The 27790-nt window shown below is 40.8% G+C and overlaps 1 protein-coding gene across 1 annotated transcript; it reads right to left on the bottom strand.

Moving 5' to 3' along the window:
* Positions 1-779: 779 nt before the first annotated feature.
* Positions 780-26913, bottom strand: htr5ab (5-hydroxytryptamine (serotonin) receptor 5A, genome duplicate b). The gene is made up of 2 exons (XM_061964784.2): positions 26224-26913; positions 780-1729 (listed from the first exon to the last, which is right to left on the bottom strand). Exons 1-2 carry the CDS (start codon positions 26911-26913, stop codon positions 1397-1399), a joined length of 1023 nt encoding a protein of 340 aa, XP_061820768.1. The 3' UTR covers positions 780-1396.
* Positions 26914-27790: the final 877 nt, after the last annotated feature.

The raw sequence follows: 27790 nt of genomic DNA, 5'->3' as shown, positions 1-27790 counted from the left end.
AAGCGCGAGTGACTTCATTAAACGAGTCTTGCTTCATAATTTCTGTCTTCTTCCGACCAACAAATAGAAATATACAGTACAGGCCAAAAGTTTGGACACACCTTCTCATTCAATGTGTTTTCTTTATTTTCATGATTATTTACATTGTAGATTGTCACTGAAGGCATCAAAACTATGAATGAACACATGTGGAGTTATGTACTTAACAAAAAAAAGGTGAAATAACTTAAAATATGTTTTATATTCTAGATTCTTCAAAATAGCCACCCATTTTTGCTGATTACTGCTTTGCACACTCTTGGCATTCTCTCAATGAGCTTCAAGAGGTAGTCACCTCAAATGGTTTTCACTTCACAGGTGTCAATAGATGCCTTCAGTGACAATCTACAGCAGTGATCCCCAAACTACGGGGAAAAAATAAATAAAAATCTATTATATATATATACGTTAGGTCAGGAAAAAAACCGAGGCTATTTCATTTCCTACAAGCCGGTTTCGTAAGTTTCCCTGCTCTTCAGGGGAGTTTACGTATATTCCGCTTTCCCCCTGTACTGAGCACTGTATAACGGATAAACCACAGTAAACTTGACTACCGTACACACACACACACACACACATAAATTATTCCCGGGCGTGGTGAGGGGAGCAGTGAGCAGCAGCAGTGGCCACACCCGGGAATCATTTTTGTATATATATATATATATATATATATATATATATATATATAGCCCAGCCCCTGGCCAAATTTTTTTTAACCCAATGCGGCCCCCGGGTCAAAAAGATTGGGGGACCTCTGATCCACAATGTAAATAGTCATGAAAATATAGAAAACGCATTGAAATGAGAAGGTGTGTCTAAACTTTTGGCCTGTACTATCGTGTTATCGGCCCAGCTGTAGTGCAAAATAACAAAAACCACATGTGTTCTTGTTGCTCTTAAGGATTGTGAACGGTAGACAAAATTGGAAGAAAAAAAAAATGCAGCTCCCCTTTAAGATTGGTGGAGGATTCGAACACCGTACCTTTTTGACAGAGGATTGTACTGAATTTCAACAGCCTTTGTTCTGTTTTAACCTTGGAGTTTCCTTCATTTTGTCAGCCATCTGTCGCAGCAGTCAGACTCCGTCTCGACCCTGATGCTGTACACATAACGAACATTAGCTGGTACACTAACGACTCCCTCGGTAGTTTGCCGCTTCAATTCGTTCCGTCCTTTTAAACACTCGCCCACTTTCATCGGAAAATGTTTGCAACAACTTCCCCGGCAGCTGCACGCATGCTTGAGGATGAGCAGGGGAGTCGGAACGCACGTCTCCTGAAGGAACTCATTTACTGGCCCTCTTTGAAGACGACACCCTGCTGGGAGTTTGTGCACGGGAGGAAGATCCGGTTGGCAGTCAGCGCTGCCTGGAGAAGAGGTTCCTCAGGGCGTTGTTGTAGTTCTTGTTGAAGGCGGTGTAGATGAGCGGGTTGAAGAAGGAGTTGGAGTAGCCCAGCCACAGGAAGATGCTCTTCCAGATGGGCGGGATGTCGCAGGAGCAGAGCGGGACGATGAGCTCGGTGATGAAGAACGGGATCCAGCAGAGCACGAAGACGCCGATCAGGATGCCCACCATGAGCGCAGCCTTCTTCTCCTTCTGCTCGCGCCACGTGTCGCCGTCCGTCTGGAAGGTGACGGTGGCGTGGCGCACGGTGAACACCATCTGAGGCCGCTGAGCGTCCTCCTTCACCTGCAGCAGAGTCCACAATTAGCGCCACGAGACTCGGGGTGTAACGGTACACAACAATTTCGGTTCGGTACGTACCTCGGTTTAGAGGTCACGGTTCGGTTCTTTTTCGGTACAGTAAGAAAACAACAAAATATACATTTTTTGGTTATTTAGCAAATTTGTAAACAATGGCTTTAACCTTTTAACATTGGGAACACTATAATAATTCTGCCCACGTTAATCAACATTAAACTGCCTCAAGTTGTTGCTCAGATTAAATAAAATGACAAAACTTCTACATATAAAAAGTGCAACATTAAACAGTTTCAAGTCAACTCATCATGCTTAATTTATTACGGCATTTGGGAAGCCTGTAGTTTATTTATCATGTAAATGTTATATTTTTATCAAAATGTGATAGCAGGGACCCTGCCATTCAAAACTAGGCTGCTCCATTACTAATGATTAATGTAACTATAGCTGAAAAAATGGTACAATAGCAATAGGAGAGACTATTCATCCCTGAACACCATGGAGTTCATGCATCTTAATGATGCAGTTACATTATTATATCAACTATCAGAGACAGAAACTCTTCATTTAAAGGCCTACTGAAATGCGATTTTCTTACTTAAACGGGGATAGCAGGTCCATTCTATGTGTCATACTTGATCATTTCCCGATATTGCCATATTTTTGCTGAAAGGATTTAGTAGAGAACATCGACGATAAAGTTCGCAACTTTTGGTCGCTGATAAAAAAGCCTTGCCTGTACCGGAAGTAGCAGACGAGTAGCGTGACGTCACAGGTTGTGGAGCTCCTCACATCTGCACATTGTTTACAATCATGGCCACCAGCAGCGAGAGCGATTCGGACCGAGAAAGCGACGATTTCCCCATTAATTTGAGCGAGGATGAAAGATTCGTGGATGAGGAAAGTGAGAGTGAAGGACTAGAGGGCAGTGGGAGCGATTCAGATAGGGAAGATGCTGTGAGAGGCGGGTGGGCCCTGATATTCAGCTGGGAATGACTAAAACAGTAAATAAACACAAGACATATATTAGCCACAACACAACCAGGCTTATATTTAATATGCCACAAATTAATCCCGCATAACAAACACCTCCCCCCCTCCCGTCCATATAACCCGCCAATACAACTCAAACACCTGCACAACACTCTCAATCCCACAGCCCAAAGTACCGTTCACCTCCCCAAAGTTCATACAGCACATATATTTCCTCAAAGTCCCCAAAGTTACGTACGTGACATGCACATAGCGGCACGCACGTATGGGCAAGTGATCAAATGTTTGGAAGCCGCAGCTGCATGCGTACTCACGGTACCGTGTCTGCGTATCCAACTCAAAGTCCTCCTGGTAAGAGTCTCTGTTGTCCCAGTTCTCCACAGGCCAATGGTAAAGCTTGACTGTCATCTTTCGGGAATGTAAACAATGAAACACCGGCTGTGTTTGTGTTGCTGCAGCCGGCCGCAATACACCGCTTCCCACCTACAGCTTTCTTCTTTGCTGTCTCTATTGTTCATTGAACGAATTGCAAAAGATTCAGCAACACAGATGTCCAGAATACTGTGGAATTTTGCGATGAAAACAGACGACTTAATAGCTGGCCACCATGCTGTCCCAAAATGTCCTCTACAATCCGTGACGTCACGCGCAGGCGTCATCATATTGAGACGTTTTCAGCAGGATATTTCGCGCGGAATTTAAAATTGCACTTTAGTAAGCTAACCCGGCTGTATTGACATGTGTTGCAATGTTAAGATTTCATCATTGATATATAAACTATCAGACTGCGCGGTCGGTAGTAGTGGGTTTCAGTAGGCCTTTAACATAATGTCATTTTTTGCTGCTTCAACACAGCTCAATCAACACAGAAAAAGGTAAAGTGAAATAAACAGACAGGGCTTTGCTGTCCGTAACACACACACACATACACCGCAAAATTAGCTAACGTTACACTAAAAGTGAATTAGCCTTCACCTCAAGCCAGGACTGTGAGCGAGCTGAGCTGCAGTTTATATTTCTAGAAGGTCAACGGGTTCAAAGTGATGTTACTAGTAGTTGACTGGGAGGTGTTTATTATAATTTGGGGAGAGTCCGCTGCTTGATGCTTACCTGCCAAACGTTAAGCACTGACTACATGCACTCTGAATACGCACTGCTGATTGGCTGTTACCGCTCTGTTTGTAACCAATCAGATGGTTGCGTGGGCGGGACAATGCTGGGTGCTGTGTAGAGTACTAACAGAGACAGAGGCAGAAGGAAGTGGAGGCGGCTACTTAATATGTTAATGTGGAAACTCGTTCGGTACACAACCGAACCGAAACCCCCGTACCGAAACGGTTCAATACAAATACACGTACCGTTACACCCCTCGTCGTGACGGATCGACACCGCTCATTGTCTGACACGCAAACGCACAACAAGCGAGCAGACGCACGCCGCCGATTAATCGTCGACCTCGTCTTTTGTCACGGCTCGAGGGGGACTTCTTTGCTTTTGTTCGGCGTTTGCGGAGCGCTGCAACTTGCATACAAAACAAACTGAGTTTGTCCTTCACGCTCTTGCAAAAGCCCCCGCTCTCTCTTCAGGGCGGGAACTTTAGTGCGTTTTTTAATAAACAAAGTCACAGCACAATAACAAAGAACCTCCATTTAAAAAAAAATAAAAACAGAATACAATGATTTGCAAATCATTTTCAACTTATATTCAATTGAATATACTGCAAAGACAAGATATTTAATGTTCCAATTGAGAAATTTTTTTATTTTTTTTTGCAAATAACCATTAATTTAGAATTTAATGGCAGCAACACATTGCAAAAAAGTTGGCAAGGGCATTTTTACCACTGTGTTACATGGCCTTTCCTTTTAACAAGTAGACCAATTTTTGAAGCTTCTCAGGTGGAATTCTTTCCCATTCCTGCTTGATGTACAGCTTAAGTTGTTCAACAGTCTCCGTTGTGGTATTTTAGGCTTTATAATGCGCCACACATTTTCAATGGGAGACAGGTCTGGACTACATGCAGGCCAGTCTAGTACCCGCACTCTTTTACTTCGAAGCCAAGCTGTTGTAACACGTGGCTTGGCATTGTCTTGCTGAAATAAGCAGGGGCGTCCATGATAACGTTGCTTGAATGGCAACCTGTATGTACCTTTCAGCATTAATGGTGCCTTCACAGAAGTGTAAGTTACCCATGTCTTGGGCACTAATACACCCCCATACCATCACAGATGCTGGCTTTTCAACTTTGCACCTATAACAATCCGGATGGTTCTTTTCCTCTTTGTTTCGGAGGACACGACGTCCACAGTTTCCAAAAAACAATTTGAAATGTGGACTCGTCAGAGCACAGAACACTTTTCCACTTTGCATCAGTCCATCTTCGATGAGCTCGGGCCCAGCGTTTTTGGGTGTTGTTGATAAATGGCTTTGGCTTTGCATAGTAGAGTTTTAACTTGCACTTACATATGTAGAGACAAACTGTCGTTGCTGACGGTGGTTTTCTGAAGTATTCCTGAGACCATGTGGTGATATCCTTTACACACTGATGTCGCTTTTTGATGCAGTACCGCCTGAGGGATCGAAGGTCCGTAATATCGCTTACGTGCAGTGATTTCTCCAGATTCTCTGAACCTTTTGATGATATTACGGACCATATATTTATTTACGATTTACACAGTGTGCCAACTAAACTGGTTTTGTGGTTTGTCATTCCGTGTACAAAACAAACTTTGTAATGAAGACACAAATGAACATGGCTTTCCTAAAAGTCGGTAGAATGATGTCTTTGCCTCATTTGCATAATTGATTGTAATGAGCGCTGCAGGAAAGAATTCCTTCATCATTTCATCATTTCTTTTTATTCCTTTCATGAAAAAGCATATATACAAGCCATATACAGTTGACACTTTCATTGTTTTTTTGTTTCTTATACATTTCCATGATCAGAAAGGAGCAGATGGAAGAATATTCTTATATTTACCTTCCCCCTTTTTAACACAAATTATTTTACATGACTTTATCACTGTTCCCTCCATCAACACCCCAACTCCAACACACTTTTAATTTCCGTTTAAGCATTTTCAAAATGACACGTTCCAATCAAAAATCAGTTTTATATATTTCCAGTTGTCTCTTTTTGTAACTCTTTTTAAATTCAAAGATATTCTTGCAACTTTTTGTCTTCCTTCATGAGAGAGATTAAAAAAAAATGGAGAAAAAAATGCTAATTATGATCACAACTCCAAATGAACTTTCTTCTGGTTATTCTTAGTTTTTTTCTTTCGATTGAAATGCATTTTGTTTTGTTGTTGAGAAAGTCTGAAGAGTTGTGGCAATCACAAACAAACCGAATCTATTGACTGGCTCATTAACATTAACAACGGGATTGGGACGTTGCAGTGATTTCTTTTACAAACCCCAAAACCAGTGAAGTTGGCACGTTGTGTAAATGGTAAATAAAAATAGAATACAATGATTTGCAAATCCTTTTCAACTTATATTCAATTGACTAGACTGCAAAGACAAGATACTGGAAAACTGTTATTTTTTGCAAATGTTAGCTCATTTGGAATGGACGCCCCTGCTTATTTCAGCAAGACATTGCCAAGCCACGTGTTACAACAGCATGGCTTCATAGTAAAAGAGTGCGGGTACTAGACTGGCCTGCCTGTAGTCCAGACCTGTCTCCCATTGAAAATGTGTGGCGCATTATGAAGCCTATAATACCACAACAGAGACTGTTGAACAATTTAAGCTGTACATCAAGCAAGAATGGGAAAGAATTCCACCTGAAAAGCTTCAAAAATTGGTCTCCTCAGTTCCCAAATGTTTACTGAGTGTTGTTAAAAGGAAAGGCCATGTAACACAGTGGTAAAAATGCCCCTGTGCCAACTTTTTGGCTATGTGTTGCTGCCATTAAATTCTAAGTTAATGATTGTTTGCAAAAATAAAACAAGTTTCTCAGTTGGAACATTAAATATCTTATCGTTGCAGTCTATTCAATTGAATATAAGTTGAAAAGGATTTGCAAATCATTATATTTTTTATTTACGAATTACACAACGTGCCAACTTCACTGGTTCTGGGTTTTGTACATTAAAATGAAGGTGAAGAAACATTTACATCTCTGTAGACTGTGGGTCTCCTCTGTTCTGACTGCAGCTGGGACTGCTGCGCGAGGCTACTCTCAACTCGGGATGCGATGATTAACCGGTTTTGCTACTATAACCGTGATTAAAAACGCCACGGTTATTTGTGTGTTTCAGTCCTCCTCACTCGCTATAAACAGACATTATTTTGGCTCTGTTATTTTCGGCACACAACCTGCACGCGCTTATACTCGCCTATCCAGAGACACACTAGTATGCTACATTAACTTACAAATGGCAGCAGGACAAAACAGCAAATTTTCCAGCCCTAAAAAAAAAAAAAAGCTGAAGTCTGCAGTGTGGGAACATTTTGGGTACTTAAAAATGACCAGGGAGTCATTTTTTTCTGCAAAACCTACCAAAAGAAAGTTGCATAGTGTGGATTTTACACATTTTACATGCTAGCTTTTCACTTGTTTCGGGCAGTAAAAGTTAATTATCCGAACTGAACAAAAAAAATAAACATCCATATTAGACATAAACAGCATATATATAATGCATATATTCCTTTTTGACTGTACTTGAATGTAATAGACTGTATTTATATTATTTCACATGTGAATAATGCTGTATCATAAACTGTATTTATATTATTCACATGTGAATAATGCTGTATAATATTCTGTATTTATATTAGTCACATGTGAATAATGCTGTATAATAGACTGTATTTATGTTATTCACATGTGAATAATGCTGTATAGTAGACTGTATTTATATTCACATGTGAATAATGCTGTATAATAGACTGTATTTATATTCGTCACATGTGAATAATGCTGTATAATAGACTGTATTTATATTATTCACATGTGAATAATGCTGTATAATAGACTGTATTTATATTATTCACATGTGAATAATGCTGTATAATAGACTATTTATATTACTCACATGTGAATAATGCTGTATAATAGACTATATTATTCACATGTGAATAATGCTGTATAATAGACTGTATTTATATTAGTCACATGTGAATAATGCCGTATAATAGACTGTATTTATATTATTCGCATGTGAATAATGCTGTATAATAGACTGCATTTATATTAGTCACATGTGAATAATGCTGTATAATAGACTGTATTTATGTTATTCATATGTGAATAATACTGTATAATAGACTGTATTTATATTAGTCACATGTGAATAATGCTGTATAATAGACTGTATTTATATTATTCACATGTGAATAATGCTGTATAATAGACTGTATTTGTTATTCACATGTGAATAATGCTGTATAGTAGACTGTATTTATATTATTCACATGTGAATAATGCTGTATAATGGACTGTATTTATATTCGTCACATGTGAATAATGCTGTATAATAGACTGTATTTATATTATTCACATGTGAATAATGCTGTATAATAGACTGTATTTATATTATTCACATGTGAATAATGCTGTATAATAGACTGTATTTATATTATTCACATGTGAATAATGCTGTATAATAGACTATTTATATTACTCACATGTGAATAATGCTGTATAATAGACTATTTATATTATTCACATGTGAATAATGCTGTATAATAGACTGTATTTATATTAGTCACATGTGAATAATGCCGTATAATAGACTGTATTTATATTATTCGCATGTGAATAATGCTGTATAATAGACTGCATTTATATTAGTCACATGTGAATAATGCTGTATAATAGACTGTATTTATGTTATTCATATGTGAATAATACTGTATAATAGACTGTATTTATATTAGTCACATGTGAATAATGCTGTATAATAGACTGTATTTATATTAGTCACATGTGAATAATGCTGTATAATAGACTGTATTTATATTAATCACATGTGAATAATGCTGTGTAATAGACTGTATTTATATTAGTCACGTGTGAATAATGCTGTGTAATAGACTGTATTTATGTTATTCACATGTGAATAATGTTGTATAATAGACTGTATTTATATTAGTCACATGTGAATAATGCTGTATAATAGACTGTATTTATATAATTCACATGTGAATAATGCTGTATAATAGACTGTATTTATATTAGTCACATTTGAATACTGCTGTATAATAGACTATTTATATTAGTCACATGTGAATAATGCTGTATAATATACTGTATTTATATTATTGCTGTATAATAGACCAATTTATATTAGTCACATGTGAATAATGCTGTATAATAGACTGTATTTATGTTATTCACATGTGAATAATGCTGTATAATATACTGTATTTATATTATTCACATGTGAATAATGCTGTATAATAGACTGTATTTATATTATTCACATGTGAATAATGCTGTACAATAGACTGTATTTATATTATTCACATGTGAATAATGCTGTATAATAGACTGTATTTATATTAGTCACATGTGAATAATGCTGTATAATAGACTCTATTTATATTCGTCACATGTGAATAATGCTGTATAATAGACTCTATTTATATTAGTCACATGTGAATAATGCTGCTTTTATACCCAATCGTGGCACCCACCTGTTCCCAAAGTTCACCTGTGGGATGTTCCAAATAAGTGTTTGTTGAGCATTCCTCAACTTTCTCAGTCTTTTTTGCCACTTGTGCCAGCTTTTTTGAAACATGTTGCAGGCATCAAATTCTAAATGAGCTAATATTTGCAAAAGATAACAAGGTTTTCCAGTTCGAAACGTTAAGTATCTTGTCTTTGCAGTCTATTCAATTGAATATAAGTTGAAAAGGATTTGCAAATCATTGTATTCTGTTTTTATTTACCATTTACACAACGTGCCAAATTCACTAGTTTTGGGGTTTGTATATTGCAGCCTCTTGAGATAACCATATTTATCACATCATTTGGCATAAAAATGATAATGGAACCATTTCAAACAGGTTATGTTCAGTAAGAAATTTATATTAAAATTATTTGGTCCAGAATCCCTTTGTTACCCGACTTCAAAACCGATGAGTCAGCAGTGTTAATGACATGTCAGTTAGCATCATTGCAGGGAGTCTGCAGGATTTTCTCGCTCTTTTGCTCTAATTACAAAAAATAAAGCTTTCAAATACAAATTATTTTTTCACAATGAAAAGAAAAAACATCCTAATACTGTGCAGTAATATTTATTTATATTTAAATATAACTCCATGGCATATATCTCATGCATTGTGTCCTCCCCTGGCCTTGGTCAATACAGCTTGAGTCACAAGTCCAAGAGGTTTCAGGTGCAATCAGACCGGAGGCAGAAGTTCAATCGAGCCCTTAATTGCCGCGTGAGCGATTATCTGTTCTTTGGAAGTTAAAAGTGCTAACAGTCGGGTCTAATTCATTCTAGCAATGGGTCTTCCTGGCGGACGGATGCCAAATGATGAACTCAAGCACAACTAATGACTGTCTTTCAGGTTTAAGGTGCATTAATGCCGGATAGAGAGGACTTAAAAAGCCCTTATTGTGCAGTTTTCCAGGAATCGAGTTGTCCTTTGAAACGTTTTACTGACTGAATCATTGCCAGGGCTTCTCTACTACAGAGAGGCAATTTTGCACGGAACAAGATTTGTCAACAAAAATAATGAATTTGGTTATATGTTGGTTGCAAATCTTTTTGTTGTTTTTTGGGGCAACACATTTTTTGGGTTGCAAATATTTTTGGAGTTACAAATAATTTTTTTTGGTTGCTTATAATTTTTTTCCCCAGTTAGAAATTATTTTTTGCTTGCAAATCTTTTTTGAAGTAAACCATCTTTTTTGGTTACAAACATTTTTAGTTGTAATTTATTTTAAGTTGTAAATCTTTTTTTGGTAATGAATGATTTTTTTGGTTGCAAATATTTTTTTGGTCACAAATACTATTTGTGTTGACATTTGTTGAGTGGGGGGGTTACGAACAATTTTTGGTTGCAAATATTTTTTAGGATTGCAAATCCTTTTTTGGTAATCTTATTTTTGGGCTACACATTTTTGGGGGGCTTCACAAATGATATATGGGTTGTAAACATTTTTTTGTTTGCTAACCTTTTTTTCTGTAACAAATAATTTTTTGGTTGAAAACATTTTTTTGTATGAAATTAATTTATTGGTTGCAAATAGTTTTTTTTAGGTTAGCCACCTTTTTTGGTTACAAACATTTTTTGGTTGTAATTTTTTAGTTGTAGATCTTTTTTTGGTTATGAATGGGTATTTTTTTAGTTGCAAATCTTTTTTCGGTCACCAATAGTAGTTGTGTTGAAACTTTTTGGGGGGTTACAAACTATTTTTGGGTTGCAAATCTTTATTTTGGTTGCAGATCTTTTGGTTACAAAACATTTGTTTTGGGTTGCAAATCTTTTTTCGGTCAGAAATAGCATTTTTGTTAAAGTTTTTTTTGGGGGGGGGGTCAAACAATATTTGTTTTGGGTTTTTTAATTATGAATCTTTTTTTGGTTTCAAATCTTTATTTGTGGTCACAAAAAAGATATTACTATTAGTATTTGGTTTCCAAATAATTTTTTCGGTTCCAAATTGGTTTTGGTTGCAGATCTTTTGTTTGGTTACAAAATCTTTCTTTTGGGTTACAAACATTCTTTTTGCTATTTTTTTTCAGTTGCAGGTCTTTTTTTGGTTATGAATCTTTTTTTGGTAGCAAATATTTAATTTAATTTTATAATATATACTGTATATAAATACTAATATTACTATTAGTATTTGGTTTGCAAAAAGTTTTTTCGGCTACAAATTGGTTTTGGTTGCAGATCTTTTTTGTTTTTGTTTTTTTACTTCTAATATGTTTTGGTTACAAAATTACAAACCTTTTTTTTTGTTGGATACAAAAATAGTTTCGGTTGGTTCACAATCCTTTTTTGTGGTGTTTTACATAATTTTTTGGTTCCAAATATTTTTTCGGTTACAAATAGTATTTGTGTAGAAAATTTTTGGGGGGTTACAAACAATTTTTGGGTTGCAAATTTTTTTTTGGTTTCAGATCTTTTGTTTGGTTACAAAACATTTTTTTGGGGTTACAAACTTTTTATTTATTTTGCAGATCTTTTTTGTGTTATAAATGTTTCTTTTTGGGTTGCAAGTCTTTTTTTGGTCGCAAATGGCATTTGTGTTAATTTTTTTGGGGGGTGGGGGGGTTTCAAACAATATTTGGGTTGCACATTTTTTTCTGGGTAACAAATGTTTTTTTGCAATTTTTTTTCAGTTGAGAATCTTTATTTTTGGTCATAAAAAATATATTACTAATAATAGTATTTGGTCTGCAAATCTTTTTTAAGTTACAAATTAGTTTTGGTTGAAGATCTTTTTTTTTTTTCTTTACTTTAAATATTTTTGGGTTACAAAGTACAAAACTTATTTTTTTGGTTACAAAAATATTTCTGGTTGGTTCCAAATTATTTTTTCTGGTGTTTTACATAATTTTTTGGTTGCAAATATTTGTTGAATTAAAATAATTTTATTGGTTGGAAATATTTTTTTGTTGTTGAAATATATCTTTTTGGTAATAATTTTTTGTAACAAATCTATGGTTGGGCCAATATCAATAAAGGTACCAACAGCTCTTAGAAACTGAATGTATACACAAGGGGGCAAGTGGCGCTATTAACTTCAGCACAGGAAAAATAGTACTAAACTAACCAAAAAAGTATTCACAACCAAAAAAATATTTGTAACTCAAAAAAAATAACATTTGTAACCATAAAAAATACCCAATTGCAAATCCTTTTGATTTGCAATTTAAAAGATTTGCAACCAAGACACAGATTGTAAGACCCCAAAAATGACTTTCAACCAAAATATGAATTGTAAGAAAAAAAGGCAACCATGAAAATCATTTTCAACCCCAAAAAATTATTTGTAGCTAAAAAAAAAGGTATATTTTGATCCAAAAAAGATATCCAACCCCCATTTTTTTGCAACTATAAAAAGATTTGTAACTCAAAACATTTTCAACCCAAATTTTTTTTTGCAACTCCCCAAAAAAGATTTGCAACAAAATATATTCAACCAAAAAACCCCAAAACGATTTATAACAAAACTTTTTTTTTTTAAACTCAAGCAAACATTTTTAACTTAAAAAATATTTATATATTTGTAACCAGAAAAAATGTATACTCAATTGGAAATCCTTTTCAATTGCAGTTTAAAAGATTTGCAGATTACCAACAGCTCTCAGAAACGGAATGTAAACAAAAGGAGGCAAGTGGTGCTATAAACAAAACAAGACTTCAGCATAGGGAAAATACTACTAAACTAACCAAAAAAGTATTCAAAACCAAAACAATATTTGTAACACAAAAAAATATATATATTTGTAACCATAACAAATACCCAATTGCAAATCCTTTTGATTTGCAATGTAAAAGATTTGCAACCGAAACAGATTGTAAGCCCCCAAAAATGACTTTCAACCAAACTATGATTTTTAACAAAAACATTTGCAACCATAACAATTATTAGCAACCCCCCAAAAAAATATATATTTTGATCCAAAAACGATATCCAAACCCAATTTTTTTTTTTGTAACTCAAAAATTATTTTTAACAAAAACATTTTTTTGCAACCCCATAAAAAGATATGCAACCAAAATATACCGTATTTTCCGCACTGGAATATAAAGCGCACTGCTTGTGGTCTACATAACATGTAATGGTGGTTCTTTGGTCAAAATGTTGCATAGATGATGTTTTACACATCATCTTCAAGTCACTTTCTGACAGTCTCTTCAAGATGCACCGTTTTGTGGGCGGTCTTATTTACGTGGCTCACCTTCGACAGCTTCTTCTCTTTGTTGTAGCGGTGTAGCATGCAAGGACGGAAGTGGAAGAAGTGTCAAAAGATGGCGCTAACTGTTTTAATGACATTCAGACTTTACTTCAATCAATAACGGAGCAGCATCTCCTCATCCGGAAATGTGTCCCATGAAAAAAAACATCCGACCGGAACTCTCTAATAACTAAAGTTCCTTGGGTGAATAATGTAAACTCACTACACCGGTATGTTTTAGCACTTTCATGGCGAGTTTACTGACAGATATAAGTAAGAACTTTACACTACTTTATATTAGAAATGGCAACAGCGGAAGATGAATGTCCCATAACAAGAAGCTTATCGACTACGGTGTTGGCCCGGACTACAATTGCGGACGCGCGCACATTTTCAGGACTTATGAAGTGAAGTGAATTATATTTATATAGCGCTTTTCTCTAGTGACTCAAAGCGCTTTACATAGTGAAACCCAATATCTAATTTACATTTAAACCAGTGTGGGTGGCACTGGGAGCAGGTGGGTAAAGTGTCTTGCCCAAGGACACAATGGCAGTGACGAGGATGGCGGAAGCGGGGATCGAACCTGAAACCCTCAAGTTGCTGGCACGTCCGCTCTACCAACCGAGCTATGCAGATCCCAAATACAGATCAGCAGGTATCAGAAGTTAAGAAAAGTTGGTTTTGCATAATATTGCGAAACAAAATGCCAGATAATGTCTTACCTTATACACACACCATAATAATACTGGTATGTTGAAGCACAATACAATCCATCAGGGGTTCCGGCTTCATAGCTTACCAAAGTCGTACTAAAACATTTTTGATAGATTTTCGAGCGCCATGTGTAATGTTCTATATTTTCAATGGAACATTTAAAGTTTTGGTGTTTACTGCCATCATATTGCAGTCTAATAATAATAATAATAATGGATTAGATTTTATATCGCGCTTTTCTATTATTAGATACTCAAATCTCTCACAGAGAAGTGGGAACCCATCATTCATTCACACTTGGTGGTGGTAAGCTACATTTGTAGCCACAGCTGCCCTGGGGTAGACTGACGGAAGCGAGGCTGCCAGTTTGCGCCTACGGCCCCTCCAACCACCACCTATCATTCACTCACCAGTGTGAGCGGCACCGGGGGCAAGGGTGAAGTGTCCTGCCCAAGGACACAACGGCAGCGATTTGGATGTCAAGAGGTAGGGAGCGAACCTGCAACCCTCAGGTTTCTGGCACGGCCGCTCTATTATGATTGACTGTCATCTACCGGTCACACTTATCATTACACCCATTACCTCCCTGCTTGGCACTCAGCATCAAGGTTTGGAATTGGGGGTTGAATCACTAAAAATGATTCCCGGGCGCGGCCACCGCTGCTGCTCACTGCTCCCCTCACCTCCCAGGGGGTGATCAAGGGTGATGGGTGAAATGCAGAGAATAATTTCGCCCACACCTAGTGTGTGTGTGTGTGTGTGTGACAATCATGGGTACTTTAACTTTAACCATGTATCAAATAAAAATAGCTTCGAGGTCAGTAAGCACAACCAGACTTATTCCGTACCAGGTTATAAGGCGCACTGTCGAGTTTTGAGAAAATGAAAGGATTTTAAGTGCGCCTTACAGTCTGAAAAATACGGTATTCAACCATCCATGATGGAGGGATGGAAGGATATAGAAACATCCATGATGGAGGGATGGCAGGATGTAGAGACATCCATGATGGAGGGATGGAAGGATGTAGAGACATTCATGATGGAGGGATGGAAGGATGTAGAGACATCCATGATGGAGGGATGGAAGAATGTAGCGACATCCATGATGGAGGGATGGAAGAATGTAGAGACATCCATGATGGAGGGATGGAAGGATGTAGACATTCATGATGGAGGGATGGAAGGATTTAGAGACATTCATGATGGAGGGATGGAAGGATGTAGAAACATCCATCCCTCCATCATGGAAGGATGTAGAAACATCCATGATGGAGGGATGAAAGGATGTAGAAACATCCATGATGGAGGGATGGAAGGATGTAGACATTCATGATGGAGGAATGGAAGGATGTTGAAACATCCATGATGGAAGGATGTAGAAACATCCATGATGGAGGGATGGAAGGATGTAGAGACATCCATGATGGAGGGATGGAAGGATGTAGAAACATCCATGATGGAGGGATGGAAGGATGTAGAAACATCCATGATGGAGGGATGGAAGGATGTAGAAACATCCATGATGGAAGGATGTAGAAACATCCATGATGGAATGATGTAGAAACATCCATGATGGAAGGATGTAGAAACATCCATGATTGAGGGATGGAAGGACATAGAAACATCCATGATGGAAGGATATAGAAACATCCATGATGGAAGGATGTAGAAACATCCATGATTGAGGGATGGAAGGATGTAGAAACATCCATGATGGAGGGATGGAAGGATGTAGAGACATTCATGATGGAGGAATGGAAGGATGTTGAAACATCCATGATGGAGGGATGGAAGGATGTAGAAACATCCATGATGGAGGGATGGAAGGATGTAGAGACATCCATGATGGAGGGATGGAAGGATGTAGAGACATCCATGATGGAGGGATGGAAGGATGTAGAGACATCCATGATGGAGGGATGGAAGGATGTAGAAACATCCATGATGGAGGGATGGAAGGATGTAGAAACATCCATGATGGAGGGATGGAAGGATGTAGAAACATCCACAATGGAGGGATGGAAGCATGTAGAGACATCCACGATATGGAGGGATGGAAGGATGGAAGGATGTAGAAACATCCATGATGGAGGGATGGAAGGATGTAGAGACATCCATGATGGAGGGATGGAAGGATGTAGAAACATCCATGATGGAGGGATGGCACGATGTAGAAACATCCATGATGGAGGGATGGAAGGATGTAGAAACATCCATGATGGAGGGATGGAAGGAAGTAGAAACATCCATGATGGAGGGATGGAAGGATGTAGAAACATCCATGATGGGAGGATGTAGAAACATCCATGATGGAGGGATGGAAGGATGTAGAAACATCCATGATGGAGGGATGGAAGGATGTAGAAACATCCACGATGGAGGGATGGAAGCATGTAGAGACATCCACGATGGAGGGATGGAAGGATGTAGAAACATCCATGATGGAGGGATGGAAGGATGTAGAGACATCCATGATGGAGGGATGGAAGGATGTAGAGACATCCATGATGGAGGGATGGCACGATGTACAAACATCCATGATGGAGGGATGGAAGGATGTAGAGACATCCGTGATGGAAGGATGGAAGGAAGTAGAAACATCCATGATGGAGGGATGGAAGGATGTAGAAACATCCATGATGGAGGGATGGAAGGATGTAGAGACATCCATGATGGAGGGATGGAAGGATGTAGAAACATCCATGATGGAGGGATGGAAGGATGTAGAAATATCCATGATGGAAGGATGTAGAAACATCCATGATGGAATGATGTAGAAACATCCATGATTGAGGGATGGAAGGACATAGAAACATCCATGATGGAAGGATATAGAAACATCCATGATGGAAGGATGTAGAAACATCCATGATTGAGGGATGGAAGGATGTAGAAACATCCATGATGGAGGGATGGAAGGATGTAGAGACATCCATGATGGAGGGATGGAAGGATGTAGAAACATCCATGATGGAGGGATGGAAGGATGTAGACATTCATGATGGAGGGATGGAAGGATTTAGAGACATTCATGATGGAGGGATGGAAGGATGTAGAAACATCCATCCCTCCATCATGGAAGGATGTAGAAACATCCATGATGGAGGGATGAAAGGATGTAGAAACATCCATGATGGAGGGATGGAAGGATGTAGACATTCATGATGGAGGAATGGAAGGATGTTGAAACATCCATGATGGAAGGATGTAGAAACATCCATGATGGAGGGATGGAAGGATGTAGAGACATCCATGATGGAGGGATGGAAGGATGTAGAAACATCCATGATGGAGGGATGGAAGGATGTAGAAACATCCATGATGGAGGGATGGAAGGATGTAGAAACATCCATGATGGAAGGATGTAGAAACATCCATGATGGAATGATGTAGAAACATCCATGATGGAAGGATGTAGAAACATCCATGATTGAGGGATGGAAGGACATAGAAACATCCATGATGGAAGGATATAGAAACATCCATGATGGAAGGATGTAGAAACATCCATGATTGAGGGATGGAAGGATGTAGAAACATCCATGATGGAGGGATGGAAGGATGTAGAGACATTCATGATGGAGGAATGGAAGGATGTTGAAACATCCATGATGGAGGGATGGAAGGATGTAGAAACATCCATGATGGAGGGATGGAAGGATGTAGAGACATCCATGATGGAGGGATGGAAGGATGTAGAGACATCCATGATGGAGGGATGGAAGGATGTAGAGACATCCATGATGGAGGGATGGAAGGATGTAGAAACATCCATGATGGAGGGATGGAAGGATGTAGAAACATCCATGATGGAGGGATGGAAGGATGTAGAAACATCCACAATGGAGGGATGGAAGCATGTAGAGACATCCACGATGGAGGGATGGAAGGATGTAGAAACATCCATGATGGAGGGATGGAAGGATGTAGAGACATCCATGATGGAGGGATGGAAGGATGTAGAAACATCCATGATGGAGGGATGGAAGGATGTAGAAATATCCATGATGGAAGGATGTAGAAACATCCATGATGGAATGATGTAGAAACATCCATGATTGAGGGATGGAAGGACATAGAAACATCCATGATGGAAGGATATAGAAACATCCATGATGGAAGGATGTAGAAACATCCATGATTGAGGGATGGAAGGATGTAGAAACATCCATGATGGAGGGATGGAAGGATGTAGAGACATCCATGATGGAGGGATGGAAGGATGTAGAAACATCCATGATGGAGGGATGGAAGGATGTAGACATTCATGATGGAGGGATGGAAGGATTTAGAGACATTCATGATGGAGGGATGGAAGGATGTAGAAACATCCATCCCTCCATCATGGAAGGATGTAGAAACATCCATGATGGAGGGATGAAAGGATGTAGAAACATCCATGATGGAGGGATGGAAGGATGTAGACATTCATGATGGAGGAATGGAAGGATGTTGAAACATCCATGATGGAAGGATGTAGAAACATCCATGATGGAGGGATGGAAGGATGTAGAGACATCCATGATGGAGGGATGGAAGGATGTAGAAACATCCATGATGGAGGGATGGAAGGATGTAGAAACATCCATGATGGAGGGATGGAAGGATGTAGAAACATCCATGATGGAAGGATGTAGAAACATCCATGATGGAATGATGTAGAAACATCCATGATGGAAGGATGTAGAAACATCCATGATTGAGGGATGGAAGGACATAGAAACATCCATGATGGAAGGATATAGAAACATCCATGATGGAAGGATGTAGAAACATCCATGATTGAGGGATGGAAGGATGTAGAAACATCCATGATGGAGGGATGGAAGGATGTAGAGACATTCATGATGGAGGAATGGAAGGATGTTGAAACATCCATGATGGAGGGATGGAAGGATGTAGAAACATCCATGATGGAGGGATGGAAGGATGTAGAGACATCCATGATGGAGGGATGGAAGGATGTAGAGACATCCATGATGGAGGGATGGAAGGATGTAGAGACATCCATGATGGAGGGATGGAAGGATGTAGAAACATCCATGATGGAGGGATGGAAGGATGTAGAAACATCCATGATGGAGGGATGGAAGGATGTAGAAACATCCACAATGGAGGGATGGAAGCATGTAGAGACATCCACGATGGAGGGATGGAAGGATGTAGAAACATCCATGATGGAGGGATGGAAGGATGTAGAGACATCCATGATGGAGGGATGGAAGGATGTAGAAACATCCATGATGGAGGGATGGCACGATGTAGAAACATCCATGATGGAGGGATGGAAGGATGTAGAAACATCCATGATGGAGGGATGGAAGGAAGTAGAAACATCCATGATGGAGGGATGGAAGGATGTAGAAACATCCATGATGGGAGGATGTAGAAACATCCATGATGGAGGGATGGAAGGATGTAGAAACATCCATGATGGAGGGATGGAAGGATGTAGAAACATCCACGATGGAGGGATGGAAGCATGTAGAGACATCCACGATGGAGGGATGGAAGGATGTAGAAACATCCATGATGGAGGGATGGAAGGATGTAGAGACATCCATGATGGAGGGATGGAAGGATGTAGAGACATCCATGATGGAGGGATGGCACGATGTACAAACATCCATGATGGAGGGATGGAAGGATGTAGAGACATCCGTGATGGAAGGATGGAAGGAAGTAGAAACATCCATGATGGAGGGATGGAAGGATGTAGAAACATCCATGATGGAGGGATGGAAGGATGTAGAGACATCCATGATGGAGGGATGGAAGGATGTAGAAACATCCATGATGGAGGGATGGAAGGATGTAGAAACATCCATGATGGAAGGATGTAGAAACATCCATGATGGAATGATGTAGAAACATCCATGATGGAAGGATGTAGAAACATCCATGATTGAGGGATGGAAGGACATAGAAACATCCATGATGGAAGGATATAGAAACATCCATGATGGAAGGATGTAGAAACATCCATGATTGAGGGATGGAAGGATGTAGAAACATCCATGATGGAGGGATGGAAGGATGTAGAGACATTCATGATGGAGGAATGGAAGGATGTTGAAACATCCATGATGGAGGGATGGAAGGATGTAGAAACATCCATGATGGAGGGATGGAAGGATGTAGAAACATCCATGATGGAGGGATGGAAGGATGTAGAGACATCCATGATGGAGGGATGGAAGGATGTAGAGACATCCATGATGGAGGGATGGAAGGATGTAGAAACATCCATGATGGAGGGATGGAAGGATGTAGAAACATCCACAATGGAGGGATGGAAGCATGTAGAGACATCCACGATGGAGGGATGGAAGGATGGAAGGATGTAGAAACATCCATGATGGAGGGATGGAAGGATGTAGAGACATCCATGATGGAGGGATGGAAGGATGTAGAAACATCCATGATGGAGGGATGGCACGATGTAGAAACATCCATGATGGAGGGATAAAAGGATGTAGAAACATCCATGATGGAGGGATGGAAGGATGTAGAGACATCCATGATGGAGGGATGGAAGGAAGTAGAAACATCCATGATGGAGGGATGGAAGGATGTAGAAACATCCATGATGGAGGGATGGAAGGATGTAGAAACATCCATGATGGGAGGATGTAGAAACATCCATGATGGAGGGATGGCACGATGTAGAAACATCCATGATGGAGGGATGGAAGGATGTAGAGACATCCATGATGGAGGGATGGAAGGATGTAGAAACATCCATGATGGAGGGTTGGAAGGATGTAGAAACATCCATGATGGAGGGATGAAAGGATGTAGAAACATCCATGATGGAGGGATGGAAGGATGTAGAAACATCCATGATGGAGGGATGGAAGGATGTAGAAACATCCACGATGGAGGGATGGAAGCATGTAGAGACATCCACGATGGAGGGATGGAAGGATGTAGAAACATCCATGATGGAGGGATGGAAGGATGTAGAGACATCCATGATGGAGGGATGGAAGGATGTAGAGACATCCATGATGGAGGGATGGCACGATGTACAAACATCCATGATGGAGGGATGGAAGGATGTAGAGACATCCATGATGGAAGGATGGAAGGAAGTAGAAACATTCATGATGGAGGGATGGAAGGATGTAGAAACATCCATGATGGAGGGATGGAAGGATGTAGAAACATCCATGATGGGAGGATGTAGAAAAATCCATGATGGAGGGATGGCACGATGTAGAAACATCCATGATGGAGGGATGGAAGGATGTAGAGACATCCATGATGGAGGGATGGAAGGATGTAGAAACATCCATGATGGAGGGATGGAAGGATGTAGAAACATCCATTATGGAGGGATGGCAGGATGTAGAAACATCCATGATGGAGGGATGGAAGGATGTAGAAACATCCATGATGGAGGGATGGAAGGATGTAGAAACATCCATGATGGAGGGATGGAAGGATGTAGAAACATTCATGATGGAGGGATGGAAGGATGTAGAAACATTCATGATGGAGGGATGGAAGGATGTAGAAACATTCATGATGAGGGATGGAAGGATGTAGAAACATCCATGATTGAAGGATGGAAGGATGTAGAAACATCCATGATGGAGGGATGAAAGGATGTAGAAACATCCATTATGGAGGGATGGAAGGATGTAGAGACATCCATGACGTTCGTTACGTCTCGTCTCGACTACTGTAACGTATTATTATCGGGCCTCCCTATGTCTAGCATTAAAAGATTACAATTGGTACAAAATGCGGCTGCTAGACTTTTGACAAGAACAAGAAAGTTTGATCATATTACGCCTATACTGGCTCACCTGCACTGGCTTCCTGTGCACTTAAGATGTGACTTTAAGGTTTTACTACTTACGTATAAAATACTACACGGTCTAGCTCCGTCCTATCTTGTCGATTGCATTGTACCATATGTCCCGGCAAGAAATTTGCGTTCAAAGAACTCCGGCTTATTAGTGATTCCCAGAGCCCAAAAAAAGTCTGCGGGCTATAGAGCGTTTCCTATTCGGGCTCCAGTACTATGGAATGCCCTCCCGGTAACAATTAGAGATGCTACCTCAGTAGAAGCATTTAAGTCCCATCTTAAAACTCATTTGTATACTCTAGCCTTTAAATAGCCCCCCTGTTAGACCAGTTGATCTGCCGTTTCTTTTATTTTCTCCTCTGCTCCCCTTTTCCTTGAGGGGGGGGGGGGCACAGGTCCGGTGGCCATGGATGAAGTGCTGGCTGTCCAGAGTCGGGACCCGGGGTGGACCGCTCGCCTGTGCATCGGCTGGGAACATCTCTGCGCTGCTGACCCGTCTCCGCTCGGGATGGTGTCCTGCTGGCCCCACTATGGACTGGACTCTTACTATTATGTTGGATCCACTATGGACTGGACTCTCACAGTATTATGTCAGACCCACTCGACATCCATTGCTTTCGGTCTCCCCTAGAGGGGGGGGGGTTACCCACATATGCGGTCCTCTCCAAGGTTTCTCATAGTCATTCACATCGACGTCCCACTGGGATGAGTTTTTCCTTGCCCTTATGTGGGCTTTGTACCGAGGATGTCGTTGTGGCTTGTGCAGCCCTTTGAGACACTTGTGATTTAGGGCTATATAAATAAAGATTGATTGATTGATTGATGATGGAGGGATGGAAGGATGTAGAAACATCCATGATGGAGGGATGGAAGGATGTAGAAACATCCATGATAGAGGGATGGAAGGATGTAGAAACATTCATGATGGAGGGATGGAAGGATGTAGAGACATCCATGATGGAGGGATGGAAGGATGTAGAAACATCCATGATGGAGGGATGGAAGGATGTAGAAACATCCATGATGGAGGGATGGCAGGATGTAGAAACATCCATGATGGAGGGATGGAAGGATGTAGAAACATCCATGATGGAGGGATGGAAGGATGTAGAAACATTCATGATGGAGGGATGGAAGGATGTAGAAACATCCATGATTGAGGGATGGAAGGATGTAGAAACATCCATGATGGAGGGATGAAAGGATGTAGAAACATCCATTATGGAGGGATGGAAGGATGTAGAGACATCCATGATGGAGGGATGGAAGGATGTAGAAACACCCATGATGGAGGGATGGAAGGATGTAGAGACATCCATGATGGAGGGATGGAAGGATGTAGAAACATCCATGATGGAGGGATGGCAGGATGTAGAAACATTCATGATGGAGGGATGGAAGGATGTAGAAACATCCATGATGGAGGGATGAAAGGATGTAGAAACATCCATTATGGAGGGATGGAAGGATGTAGAGACATCCATGATGGAGGGATGGAAGGATGTAGAAACATCCATGATGGAGGGATGGAAGGATGTAGAAACATCCATGATGGAGGGATGAAAGGATGTAGAAAAATCCATTATGGAGGGATGGCAGGATGTAGAGACATCCATGATGGAGGTATGGAAGGATGTAGAAACATCCATGATGGAGGGATGGAAGGATGTAGAAACATCCATGATGGAGGGATGAAAGGATGTAGAAACATCCATTATGGAGGGATGGAAGGATGTAGAGACATCCATGATGGAGGGATGGAAGGATGTAGAAACATCCATGATGGAGGGATGGAAGGATGTAGAGACATCCATGATGGAGGGATGGAAGGATGTAGAGACATCCATGATGGAGGAATGGCAGGATGTAGAAACATCCATGATGGAGGGATGGCAGGATGTAGAAACATCCATGATGGAGGGATGGCAGGATGTAGAAACATCCATGATGGAGGGATGGAAGGATGTAGAAACATCCATGATGGAGGGATGGAAGGATGTAGAAACATCCATGATGGAGGGATGAAAGGATGTAGAAACATCCATTATGGAGGGATGGCAGGATGTAGAGACATCCATGATGGAGGTATGGAAGGATGTAGAAACATCCATGATGGAGGGATGGAAGGATGTAGAAACATCCATGATGGAGGGATGAAAGGATGTAGAAACATCCATTATGGAGGGATGGAAGGATGTAGAGACATCCATGATGGAGGGATGGAAGGATGTAGAAACATCCATGATGGAGGGATGGAAGGATGTAGAGACATCCATGATGGAGGGATGGCAGGATGTAGAAACATCCATGATGGAGGGATGGCAGGATGTAGAAACATCCATGATGGAGGGATGGCAGGATGTAGAAACATCCATGATGGAGGGATGGAAGGATGTAGAAACATCCATGATGGAGGGATGGAAGGATGTAGAAACATCCATGATGGAGGGATGAAAGGATGTAGAAACATCCATTATGGAGGGATGGCAGGATGTAGAGACATCCATGATGGAGGTATGGAAGGATGTAGAAACATCCATGATGGAGGGATGGAAGGATGTAGAAACATCCATGATGGAGGGATGAAAGGATGTAGAAACATCCATTATGGAGGGATGGAAGGATGTAGAGACATCCATGATGGAGGGATGGAAGGATGTAGAAACATCCATGATGGAGGGATGGAAGGATGTAGAGACATCCATGATGGAGGGATGGAAGGATGTAGAGACATCCATGATGGAGGGATGGCAGGATGTAGAAACATCCATGATGGAGGGATGGCAGGATGTAGAAACATCCATGATGGAGGGATGGCAGGATGTAGAAACATCTATGATGGTGGGATGGCAGGATGTAGAAACATCCATGATGGAGGGATGGAAGGATGTAGAAACATCCATGATGGAGGGATGGAAGGATGTAGAGACATCCATGATGGAGGGATGGAAGGATGTAGAGACATCCATGATGGAGGAATGGCAGGATGTAGAAACATCCATGATGGAGGGATGGCAGGATGTAGAAACATCCATGATGGAGGGATGGCAGGATGTAGAAACATCCATGATGGAGGGATGGAAGGATGTAGAAACATCCATGATGGAGGGATGGAAGGATGTAGAAACATCCATGATGGAGGGATGAAAGGATGTAGAAACATCCATTATGGAGGGATGGCAGGATGTAGAGACATCCATGATGGAGGTATGGAAGGATGTAGAAACATCCATGATGGAGGGATGGAAGGATGTAGAAACATCCATGATGGAGGGATGAAAGGATGTAGAAACATCCATTATGGAGGGATGGAAGGATGTAGAGACATCCATGATGGAGGGATGGAAGGATGTAGAAACATCCATGATGGAGGGATGGAAGGATGTAGAGACATCCATGATGGAGGGATGGAAGGATGTAGAGACATCCATGATGGAGGGATGGCAGGATGTAGAAACATCCATGATGGAGGGATGGCAGGATGTAGAAACATCCATGATGGAGGGATGGCAGGATGTAGAAACATCTATGATGGTGGGATGGCAGGATGTAGAAACATCCATGATGGAGGGATGAAGGATGAACCAAAACGATTTGAAACAAACAAAACGACAATAAAAAAAGATTTGCAACCAAAATACGTTTTGAATGATTAGCATCCAAGCAAAAATATTAGTAACCCTCCCCCAAATGACATAAACTAACTTTTAAAATTTGTTTCCCAATGTCATTCTTTTCATTTGCAAACGTTCCTATTTTTGTTGCTACTTTTGTATTTCGCTGCCTGACGAGACTGAAATAGACGACTGGATGCGGATTGGAGCCGGGCAAGAAGCAGCAAGGTGCACAAAGGCCCTGAAAGATGCTGATATTTATATCCTCCTGCCTACGCTCCTTCACAACAGGGAGGAGAGGAGCAGGATATTTGTCCTTGTGCTGATGAACGGCGAAATAGCTTCATCAGTGGAAATATGAATAATTGCATAGCAACAGAGATCCGCGGGTCAGTCGCCTCTGCCGTAAATCATCCTGCGCGAGAGATGTGCAGACAAAGCGGCGGGGAATGATGGAGTGTGAAATATTGATACCTCTGCCATGGGTGTGATGGTGTTGCTCTTGCGGGAGCCGATCCGGAACTTGGCCGCCTTGTATATTTTCCAGTAGACGAAGAGCACCACGCAGAGCGGCAGGTAGAAGGCCCCGAAGGTGGAGAAGATGGTGTAGGACGGCTCCTGGCTCACCTGGCACTTCATGCCCTCGGAGTAGGTCTCGCCCCAGCCGAAGAGCGGCGACAAGGAGATGATGGACGACAGCAGCCAGGTGAGGGCGATCATCACGTTGGAGATCTTCTTGCGCGTCTTCAGCGTGTACTCCAGGTGTCTGGTGATGGACCAGTAGCGGTCCAGCGCGATGGCCGTCACGTTCCAGATGCTGGCCGTGCAGCAGAGCACGTCGAAGGAGATCCACACCTGGCACAGCACGCGGCCCAGCTTCCACAGGCGCCCGTTGAGCTCGTGGACCAGGCTCAGCGGCATCACCAGGGCCGCCACCATCACGTCGGAGATGGCCATGGAGGCCACCAGGTTGTGGGGCACGCGGTGGAAGGTGCGCACCCGCAGGATGGTCACCAGCACCAGCAGGTTCCACACGAAGGTGGCCACCACCAGCATGGCCAGCAGGGTGAGCGTCAGCACACTGAACAGGGACAAGGGCTGGAAGACGGCGCCCTCGCCGCTGGCGTTGCCGCTGGCGTTGCCGCTGGCGTTGGGGAACGTCATGGCGGCCGGCAGCCGAGGGGATTCCGAGGCGGAGATGGTGGAGTCATTCTGCATCTGGGAGGGTCAAAGAAGCAGATCGCACAGTCACGTCTTTGACGACCGGTGCTGCCGTACATCAGGAAAAAGGTAAATACGTCTCCCGCAGCGAAAGCCACTTGACTCCCGTTTTCTATTTTCTGCTGGATTTACTCTCTATTTTATGCTGCAGCACTCACATATACTGGAATATTGTGCATGGTATATATTGTACCGTATTTTCCGGAGTATAAGTCGCACCGGAGTATAAGTCGCACATGCTGAAAATGCATAATAAAGAAGGAAAAAAAAAACATAAGTCACATTTTTGGGGGAAATTTATTTGATAAAAGCCAACACCAAGAATATACATTTGAAAGGCAAATTAAAGTAAATAAAGAATAGTGAACAACAGGCTGAATAAGTGTACGTTATATGAGGCATAAATAACCAACTGAGAACGTGCCTGGTATGTTAACGTAACATATTATGGTAAGAGTCATTCAAATACCGCATTTTTCGGAGTATAAGTCGCACCGGCCGAAAATGCATAATAAAGAAGAAAAAAAACATAAGTTGCACTGGAGTATAAGTCACATTTTTTGGGGAAATTTATTTGATAAAACCCAACACCAAGAATAGACATTTGAAAGGCAATTTAAAATAAATAAAGAATAGTGAACAGGCTGAATAAGTGTACGTTATATGAGGCATAAATAACCAACTGAGAACGTGCCTGGTATGTTAACGTAACATATTATGGTGAGAGTCATTCAAATACAAATACCGTATTTTTCGGAGTATAAGTCGCACCGGAGTATAAGTCGCACCGGCCGAAAATGCATAATAAAGAAGGAAAAAA

Source organism: Nerophis lumbriciformis, linkage group LG07, assembly GCF_033978685.3.
Source record: "Nerophis lumbriciformis linkage group LG07, RoL_Nlum_v2.1, whole genome shotgun sequence".
Lineage (NCBI taxonomy): Eukaryota > Metazoa > Chordata > Actinopteri > Syngnathiformes > Syngnathidae > Nerophis > Nerophis lumbriciformis.
This window is presented reverse-complemented; position numbering and strand designations above follow the sequence as displayed.

Bases quoted from the DNA above. Each gene is read 5' to 3' on its own strand.
- htr5ab (XM_061964784.2), bottom strand. From the start codon at position 26,913: ATGACGTTCCCCAACGCCAGCGGCAACGCCAGCGGCAACGCCAGCGGC. The intron at 1,730-26,223 runs GTATCAATATTT...ACTCTGCTGCAG, and splicing joins CCATCACACCCATGGCAGAG to GTGAAGGAGGACGCTCAGCG.